This window comes from Trichoplusia ni, chromosome 5 (genome assembly GCF_003590095.1).
Source record: "Trichoplusia ni isolate ovarian cell line Hi5 chromosome 5, tn1, whole genome shotgun sequence".
NCBI classification, from domain to species: Eukaryota; Metazoa; Arthropoda; class Insecta; order Lepidoptera; family Noctuidae; genus Trichoplusia; species Trichoplusia ni.
In genome coordinates this window covers 325,704-336,541 of record NC_039482.1, presented here as the reverse complement: position 1 = coordinate 336,541, position 10,838 = coordinate 325,704, and the positions used below count along the sequence as shown (strand labels likewise).

At 32.8% G+C, this 10,838-nt stretch overlaps 1 protein-coding gene across 1 annotated transcript; it reads right to left on the bottom strand.

Moving 5' to 3' along the window:
• Positions 1-4,494: 4,494 nt before the first annotated feature.
• Positions 4,495-10,445, bottom strand: LOC113493927 (BTB/POZ domain-containing protein KCTD1; the record flags this gene model as incomplete). The annotated part of the gene is given in 3 exon segments (XM_026871961.1): positions 4,495-7,366; positions 7,877-8,031; positions 10,240-10,445. Coding segments are annotated over 2 exon segments (355 nt in total), but the record flags the coding sequence as incomplete, so codon positions are not given.
• Positions 10,446-10,838: the final 393 nt, after the last annotated feature.

The following is a 10,838-nucleotide window of genomic DNA, read 5'->3' as shown; positions in this document are numbered from 1 at the left end:
ATGTTAAGGAGCCGGGGCCTACTCTATGTGCCATTTTGTTTTTATTTTTGGCATTTTAACCCCAATGTTATGAGCCATAAAGTGTAAAACGTATTTTACGCGTATAATTACATATTTTTGGAGACTTAGGCCCCTTTAAGTGTGTAAACAAACACGTATAGATCTCATAACAATATACACTGACAATTTTTATTATTGACGTATTTTTATGAATACATATTTTATTAGAAATTTAGACTCTAATCTTTTGATCAAAAGTAAACAAAACTCTTATTCTTGATATCCTTCTATCCTTACCAAATATATATATATGAAAAAATAGGTAGGTACCTATCTTTTGGATAAAATTAGAATAGATTTCACATTAGACCGTTGTGTGTAAAAGTAGATAATATCAATTTCTAAGATGACAATTGTTTAACGTAGCTTGTAATCGCACTTACGAAATTTTTACTCAATTTGTGGCCATGTTTACGAATCAGAAAATTTTTGCTTAATCAGTAATTACCTTCAACAGTCTTACAAAATATACGATCCAATTTAGGGTACGGAGAATAAACGACTAATTTTGAATTAAGAACACTTCATCATTCAACAAATGTAAGCTCCCACCCGACTCTTTCATTAAAATTCGTGGTAAAAAAGTGGAAAGTATAGTGTGGTACATTTTATGGGCACACATCATTGGGAATTTCGTAAAATGACTCCAAATTATCTTTCAAAAAACAATTTATAACAAAACGCCTAATCACGCACCTAATGTAACTTGACGGTTCTGGAATTACGATATCAGTTTATCTGTAGTTTAGCAGCAAAAAGGTCGGATGAGTCAAACTTCATTAAATTTAATGCCGTATACCAGCCGTTTAATGCCGTAGACAACTATGTTGTTATTTATAAACTATGTGTCTAGATAAACAATTCAGTTAGCTATATTCGTCATTGACATCAATATGCAAATATATCTAAATGTATGTTTGTTATTTGTGCAAATTGTGTAGAAATTTCGGTAGATATAAACTCTGAAAGCTCGAATAGTTATTGTGGTTTGAATATAAAATACTGAATCCTACTAAAAAACGGGAAAGAACTTTGTCATTTTTTTAGTCAAACTACCTTACCTAAATGTCACTACAAGTAGTGAGGACCAAATAATAACGAGTTACGACCCACATAACATTTGCGAAGGCTTAAAATAGGCCAGAAAATTCGAAGAACAAATTTACTGGGTACTTAAAGTCACATAAGGACAGTTTATCCACCTCTCAGTTATAGGTCCGTATTACAGAAGGCTACTCAAGTCCTAATCTCTGTTTAAAACTAGATTTGAGTTGAGATTTCATTTTAGAATGCTCCTCAAGCATAGATTCGGTGATCATAGTTCAGCTGAGTGTAGATCTTATTCTAAATCATTACTCAGTTCTAGATTAATACTCAAGTAGAAATTTGACCTGTGATTACTCAAGTGTGGTCGACAAAGCGCTTGAGCAGAGATTTTCCTTTGAGTTAAGCAAATAATTGTGTTGTAATAGAAATAAAAGATATTTTTGAAGAGTTTGATTATTATGATAATTTATTTAACGATATTTATTAAACGTTAACGTTACGCAACGTTATTTAACAATAATTTAGTTTTTGTAATAAAACCTACAGTTAAAAAGCTTAATCGTCTTTAAGTCACAATATAATTATTAATTCGGTTTGAAACTAAATTCTTTTTTTGCGTTTGTTGAACCAGAATTTCGGGAAAGATTAATTTGTAAACGAAGACAGTCTGATTCATAGACAAGACATATTTGAATCCCGATTCAGCTGAGTGAAGTTTGAATAATGTTCTGAAATAAGAATGACCCTCAAGTGCAGATTCAATATTTAAACAATGATCAGGTGATTTAAGATCAAACTGGACTTGAGTAGCCTTCTGTAATACGGACCATAATGTATGTCCGACAAGAAAAAACACACTTTATTCGAGGATCCCAATAAGGTATTTGATAAGTATGTTATTCTAAAACATTTCTCACGATCAATCACACTAGGGTCAACCATCATTTCGTTGGAAACTTCGATGTCTGTCGCAGAAATAAACAATGGTATCATAATGACAATATTGTGTCACAGTTTTCGCGCAAATTAAGGTATACTGGTAATTTTATCAATGGATTTCGATGAGATTGCAAGCTGAACATAATAAAAACACGAAAAAAGATTCGACGACAGTCTTCACAGTTTGCCAATGTACAACAATTTTCATGATTGGCTATCTCCCGTGTTGTCAATTAGATCTATACCTAAAATTGCTGGCCACCAATAAATCTAACAGACTTTAATTGGGACCTTCGGACTCGTCAAATCAATCACTTGCTATTCGAGCTTTTAGGTATCTTAGAATAAAAATAAATTGATGTTATTGATGTATCTCAGTAGATGTCTACCGTAAGTACGATGTTGTGTCACTATTATTGTAGCCATACAATTTATAATTAAGATTTATTCGATGTATAAATATATATTAGAATGCGACTCTGGGACTGGAATTGGATAGAAAAGGTAAAACATCTAATTGAAAATGTTAAGCTTTAATGTGTAAAGATAAGGCTAAATGTAAAGAATAGGTACCTAAATAACTTTGTGGAGATGAAATTTTGATACTAAATTTGTACTGAGAATGAAATGTAGCTAGGAACGTTTTTAAAAGTAACATAGGTGCTAAGGCCAGAGAAATGTATGGACGAAGTTATACGTTCACAAAATTTGTCCCATAGTAGGTTCAGATTGGAGTAACCCCACATTTCTTAAAGTAATACAGCACATCCTGACGAACACCGAAGAATGTTTAAAAAACACATGTTTCTTTCTAATGGCTTTACGTCATTTGAAACTGACGGCTAACTTCGTTTTTTATGTCATTCTGGTCTGTGCAATATGTTGAAGAGATGGAATATTCGAATATTGAATTTTCATGGACGGTTGTGTCCGGAGGAATTTATAGAGGAAAGTCTGAATGTGACGGGTTGTTTTTTTTTAATGTGAAGAATTACAATATTATTAAAAATCTACCTACGATAATATGTGTTTATGACATTGATGTATATAAACCCAAGATTCTCAGTACGACACAAACCTTACTAACGTTAAATTCACCAAGAAGTCCAAATATTCTGTAAAATCTGTGTCACTTTTCTCTAAAAATCTCACAACGTAAAAACAACTTTAAGACATCTTCATAAAATTGAATTTGCAAAAAAACTGGGCTCGTTTAACAACCGACGCTGTATTGAAGGCAGTGTATTGCTACATTCGTTGGAGTCTGATTTTCTTGGGTTTCATACATCAATGGTTTATGACTTATAAATGTATCTACGTGTTGTATTGTAATTACAGTAAATGTGCCATATTATGGGACTATGGGATTGTGTAATTGTGGGTACTAATGCTGAAAACCTGACTCTGTTTTAATCCTTGTGACGTTGTTACATAAATGTCAAGTTGTAGTCAAACTTTTTGTTTTCTATTTTTATTTCGGTGTTCTTTGAATAATACAGCACTGAATTACCATATGAGAGAAGTATTTTTTTTTTTAGAATCAGGTTTTTATCTGACTCGCCTAAATTCTTAGTCTAAAGAAGTTTTCAATTTTGGACCCTATGCTGCATGCCTATGTCGCATAGGTAACATAGTTAAAAACATTCGAAAATGAGATCTATGTAATATTCACAGAATTCTAATTGACTCTAGTCCTTGTCAGGCACAACCTTAATGTCTTTTTTCATATTTGAACAATTGTTTAGTACGGAAATATATAAGAAAGGTTTTCAAACATTAGTACTGCCAATTACTAACATAACAAACATGTATCACGACTGGTTTTCAATTTTTCCTTTAGTTGAAAAGACAAAGGAAGGATAGTTTTTTAACCTTTTAGTTAACTCTTTTTTAAATATTCTAGATTGTTTTGTTTAAAATCACTAATTTTCATTGTCAGGATAGAATTTTGTAAGGTTATCTGAAATATACATAATATATCGTCTGCAAGAATCCTGCTACAAAAGAGAGAGAAGATGAGAAAACCTCTTGAAAACGTCACAGATACTACTACAACTGTCTGACTAAACGATGGCCCTTTGAAAATAGTTTGTTTCAACCTACTTCGGGAAGGAGGAGGTTCTCCATCCATCTGTATTTTTTTATATTTGTCTCCCCATCATTTTGGAGGGAAAGACCCGATTCTTTTACTCTTTTTTCATGCTTCATTAAATAGCTTTCATTGGGGCCCTAAAATACTATAGAAAGATCAGTTTTATGGTTTTATAGTAGGCTTTTGTTTGCAGCCATTGTTTTTATACAGTAAACCAGTAAAGTCCTGCAATATGACGCACTTACCTGAACTATTGTATCAATTTATAATTATTCATTAGAAACAGATGTAATCAAAACCATTGGATTAATCAATAGCTGTAATCTTTGTGGGTAGTAAATAAAAACACAAAAAAAACATGCATTATTGTTTTATTTTAGATTACATGGTTATAATTATCGAATATAGTATACAATGTATGAAAAAAGAAACAAAATTGTGTCACTATGTGGCACGAACTTATAATGAAATCTTAAACTTTATCTTAATTGCTATAAGGATGTACTAAACTGGAAATTTAAATCCAGAGACAAAATCCCGAGTGACTGGAATAGCTAGGCTCCTAGACACCGGTAAGTTCTAAACTAGTAATTGCAGATCATCTGAAAACATTTCCTCTAATCACTTAAATCAAATGTTACTTCGGATTTAACAATACGCTTTCTTAATGATATTTTTTTTTTACTTTAAATGAACCACAACAACGCACACCTCTATAGGATGGAAATCACTAGGGACACTACAAATTAAAGCTTTCACATTTCAACTGGTACATTAAAAAATGTACATTTAACTTATAACATTAGTTCTATAGAAATAAAAATTACTCTAATTTTCAAAGTTTTTTCAAAACTAGCTCACATCTCACACACACTCACAAACTCGTATACAGCACACTGATGAGATACAATTCGAAATTTAAAAAGTATTTATTCTATACAATTTCTTAGTTTTTAATAGCGTCTTCTTGCTTTCACAGCGGTAATAGTTCTGCTTTTAAGACTTCTGCGTCAACGACTAAACACTAAATATCATGAAACTTAACTAAAGTAATTTTGAATATCATTTTACACTATGCCTACAATTTTTTTTAAACCGATAGTAACTCAAAAGTTTAATTTTCCTAAAACATTGACCGAGTTTTATAGTATTAAAATTATTTTTTCGATGCTTGCCTTATTCTAACTTAAAAATAATTTAATTCAATTTGAATTTTGAAATTGTCAGCTTCTTTTTCTTTTAAAATTGATAGCCACAGATAGCAATATGATTGAATGTAAGAATTTTTTGTGGTATCACGGCTTACAACTAAACTTAAACTTATCTTAATAAAAAAGATGTGCTCATGTTGCATATTTCGTACGCTTCTCAGGTGACATTTAGTAAATGCGTATCTCTATCTAAAAATTAGATGGTTAACTTAAAACTATGAGATCATTATGTTCCTTCCTCTGCTTTGCTACTCTCTCTTCTTGGACCCTGTTATTCGGCCTGCCAGAATACAAAACCTTTTTAATGGTTGGAGTATATATCCGTGGAAAATGCTACTAATATTTAATACTACAGACACAAACATGTATTACACGAATAGTTCGCGTGACGTCACTAATTGCTATTTTTTTTTATTCACATTTTTTTTCTAGCTTTAAACAGTCCAACTCATTAAACAGGATTTGCCTTTTAAAACTTTACCAACTTCACTTAATACAAAACTCCTAGATCTAAATGTTATAAGCTCACTAAACGTTGCATATTCTATGTGTTAACGTTGCTTCAAATGATTAGACCCACTGAAAAAATATAACGACTTATATAATACAAGGTTCCTATAAAGATGGTGAATTGGAAACTTTTTGGACTAGGTCTCTTTTGTCTGGGACAAAATCTACCGCTTTATTTACAAGGTGTTTTATTTTTTCAAGAGCTATAAGGATATGCATTTGAATTGGTAATTTGATTTTCCTATCATCGATCATTTAATTAATCGGGTCAAGCCGTACTTTTTTAAATTAGTAGAAATTTTGTTATCAATCATTTTTACGCCTACTTATGACTGCTTCCATCTTATAATTCTTTTAACAATTATTAGATATTATTTAAATGCTGAAGAAATGCATTATATACTTTTAACATCGAAATAATTTTACTTTCAATCTCGTCATGGTAGGGTCCAAAACATATTTACAGCGTTCTGTATTCTTAACTTAAAAAATAAGAAAATATTAAAAAAATAACTATCTATCACTTAAAAGCTAAAACAAGAGCTAAAACTAAAAAAAGGCTTCTAGGAGTAACTAACAGATAGAATTACATAAGTGTCATTTCTACTTGTGTCTCTGCTGATCAAACATTTTTGCCCTCATTTTGTAGATAACGATCTAATATACGATGTTACATGATCTTGAACTAACCATTTCATATTGTAGTTATCGTTCTCTGGATTGAACGAACGAATCTCGCCAATGTATTGAAGTGGCACGTCTAAGTCACGCGACTTTTGTAGAAATGTCAATTCCATACATTTGAATACCTCTTGTAGAAATGACAGTTTTAGACGAAGACGGAAACAAAAGAATAGCTTGACTACCTTTTACGTATCGAGGTATGCTTTGTTGCGTTTTAAATTATGAATTGATTATGTGGTTACATGATATTTATAAATCTTAAACAGTACTCAATTTTGCAGCATGCATTGTCCAAATCCTTAGTCTAGTTTATTGTATATTGATTGAATATAATTCTTGATTATAATTACTTAAATGCTAAAAGGTAAAAGTAGTTTCCATTTTCAATCCAAGTCATCATTTTTTTGTTATTCGGGAGTGTACGGGATATTTATTTGACAATCCAATTTTGAATCAACGTCTTTTTAGAATGGAATGTCTTTATATTTAGATATTTTTCGTTATATTATAATTATAAAATAATCTGATGATAACCTACGTCATATTTATCGTCAATTTTATGAAAAGCTTAAACAACAAACGCAATAACTAACAAGATTTCCAATTACAAAAACGATAACACTTTGGTTGCGATATTTAAAAGAATATGTATATTATATTATCTATGCATTGAGGGTACAAGAGAAATCCTGACCCATAACAATTGAAGTTACTTTATAACTAAAATATTCACTTTGGAATGTTATTAAATAATATAATATATGATAACGACTTATAAGCGACGTTTCTTCATCACCGTATCTGAAGCTCCCGAACCTGACTCCTGAAGAAGAAAATACAGGTTTTAAATAAACTAAATATTTGACTAAATACATAGGAAGCTCTCTCTTTTACCTAATACAAAAGTCACTTTTGTAAAGATATGTCTACAAGTTCGCGGATGCTAACGCCATCTATTGAGAGAAGTACTCAATTACCCATGTAAGTTAGAGCTAGTTGCAAATTAATGCTGCCAAACAATAACGAGATGGCGTTGACGCGAATAAAATTAAATGACTATCATTCGTTTTTTTTACATTTCACATCTTCCCAGAAGAGGAAATCTATCAAATGAACATCATTATTTTTCGTCACATTTTAATATCCTATGCTTTATATTATCCACGGGCTGGCTCCATGCGACCCAGAATAGAGAATCGTTGAAGGATTTGGGGGAGGCCTTTGAACAGCAGTGGAACACAGTTGGCTAGAGAGAAAAAGGCTATTGTTATGATATACCATTAATTCTATTGACAGCATTAGACTTAACGATAGAAATTTTAGTAGGTCATACCTTCGTTCAGGACCACCGTTGCTGCAGTCGGTCTCGCTCCTGTATGAAGAGCTCGGTCTCTTGCTTCAGCCGCTCCGTCGCCTGGCTCAGCCACTCCCTGTCGTGCTTCATGGTCTCGTACTCCGTCTTAGCCTTAGTTATAGCGTACACCATATCTGGAATTTGCAAGGGTAACAATGAATTGATTGATTTCTGGTTAAGATTGCTTAGTGGATCTTGATTTGGCACATTGATGTCACTTGTTCACATTGAGTTGATGAATGCTTAAGTCTTCCAATATATGAAGTCTAAACTAGTATTGCTGGCATCACCAACCCAAAGAAAGTAAGCGTAGTGATTACTGGCTAAGCCTTCACTATACGTGAAGCGGCCTTTTGCACAGGTGTGGGCATTAATGGCCTAGTGGCATTACTGCTATTAGTACACTAATTGAAGTAGCGCAGAGGTTGAATATATTTGATTCCTTCGCAAGCATTTTTAACTTATGAAACAGATTTAAAGTTGAGGCAAAGCATAGCACAAGAAAAAATACACCGCAATGAGTGAAGACAGAAACAGAAAGAGAAAGAACAGATGAAGCAGAAACAAAACTCTATAGGTAAGTAAAACATCGCACAGCCTTGTTTCCGAGTATTAACTATTAAAATTTATAACATTCTTTTAGTTTTCGTAAGCCATTTGTGTTATGTAAACCCGTTGGATACAGATCGACTAGCTAATAATGAGGTTCCTTGTAAAAAGGTTGTAACTAGTAATAAATGGGTAAAATAGTTTTAAGCGATTCAAATCTGTCACCCCGATACTGTATTTAAAACAATTGCTTTTCAAAATTTGTTTTCAGTCAGATCGATTTAAAATCAAATAGCTTAGTGACATTTTTATTGTAATTTATTACGACAGTAAAGCCGTTAAAAGTATGGAAACGACATTTAGTTTCGAAAATTCACGTGACTTTTACGTGATTGTTTTCTATGGACGTTAACGACACAAGAAATTTTAAGTGACTAGCTGTGCCCCGCGGTTTCACCCGCTTGAATACATACACAAGTCTCGTTCCCGGTGCCTTCATATTATTGGGGGAGGAGATGGATCCAACAGAACACTATCGAAGCAAAACTCAGGATTGCCTAATATATTATGGTGCTTAAGTATTTTCAAATTTTCCGGGCAATTTTTAAAATCGGTCCAGCCGTTCCCGCCTTGACCAAGGGAAATAGGGATTCATGTTCCCACTTTTTTTATATAATAGAAAGATTAGAGGTGCCTCTTATAATTGGCAAATGATAGACATGGGCACAGGCTGGCGGAACTAGGATCCTATCTAGATTGTTTATCATCCTATCGATACTAACTTAAAAAAACACGAATTGGTTTACAGAAGGCGCCAATTAAATAGAACAAAGTTATAACAATGCCATTTAACAGCCAGCCTATACCTAAAACTATTTTCAGTTTTCTCTCCTGTTCGGTTTGTGACCTGGAATATTAACACCATATAAATTTGAATAAAACCTAAGCAACTGAATGTGTGTTATAAAATATTTAATTTTATAATAGAATAAATTCTCAGAAGTTTAGTAACTATACTCAAAATATGTAACAATTTCTGTGCTAATTCCAATTTCGGTATTATTTCCTTATATTTATAATGCGGCGAATGTTCCCGGGATTTTGTACCTTGTAATTTTATAACCTTTTTACAATAGATACGAAAGAATTACAAATTTTTAAATAGACAATCGCTCTTCTGGCTTTGCAAGTACACGTATAAATCGGCCAAAATAATTACATAGCACACACAAAAATCGCAGGTTTACCTAAAATCGCAGTAGCATACACCCTATCGGTAATATTGCTATTAACTGCGTGGATATTTATTCCGAACACTAAATAATTAACATTTAATTGCATGTAAATACATAAAAGGCTAGGATATTAATTACTTAGGGCCTTCACCGAATAAAATTGTATTTGAAACGAAGCCAGTTTGGTCGAGGTTGCTGCATATTTGTTATCCACGCAAATTATTGCTATCTTAGCAGTGTCTGTTCGAATAGGTATATCGATTAAGATTGAGCTTGATTGAGACTCAAAATTTGATGATACACAATCACTCAAAAGCTAAGTCAAAAAGCTATAAACCTTAAAATCTTTTTTTATGTACTAAAAATCACTAAATATTTTTTTAATGTTAGTTTTGACTAGTAATCGCTTTGTAAATTATTTTTAATTTAAAGAAATTAATAAAATAAAGCATTAGTAAAATAAAAACAAAATAATTTAAAATTTAAAAAGCAATAAAAACAACTGAAATAAAATTGTAGACTAAAGAAATAAATAAAATAAATAAATGTGAAACTCACGATCCAACTCGAAGTAATGCGCCTCGTGGAGCAGCAGCTCGTAGAATGGGAAGTCAGCAGGCAGGAGCAGCTTCTTATTGCGGAGGAAGTTGAGAATGTGGCGGAACATGCCGCCGTCGCGGTCGATGAAGTAGTGCTGCTTCAGCGTGTCCAACACGATCGGGATCGTGCCGTTGAACATCTTGCCCAGCCGCGACTCCGGGTAGCTGCACACCAATAACAACCTCCCTCAATACATGCACATACATTTCATCAAATCGATGCATCCGTCGTTTAACATCTCGAACGTTCAGTGTGATCAATTCTCGAGTGTTGCAAATTGCTCGTGCGTCAGTGACTCGCTCATATTATACTCGTTGATTCGAGTGAACTAGATTTTATAATGGCTCCAGATTGAGTGCTCTCCAACCATATTAAAGGCTATTGCTGTGAATAGAATAATGGTTAGATGCACGTTGCCAAACACTGGACTAGTGTGGAAAATTACCCTTTAGTTTTAGACTTGAATATTTTATTTATGCCCTGAAGTGAGTTGATTAAAAGAAAAAGTGTGGGGGGCGAAGGCGGCGGTGCGGGCGCGGTCTGAGCGCGGCATATCC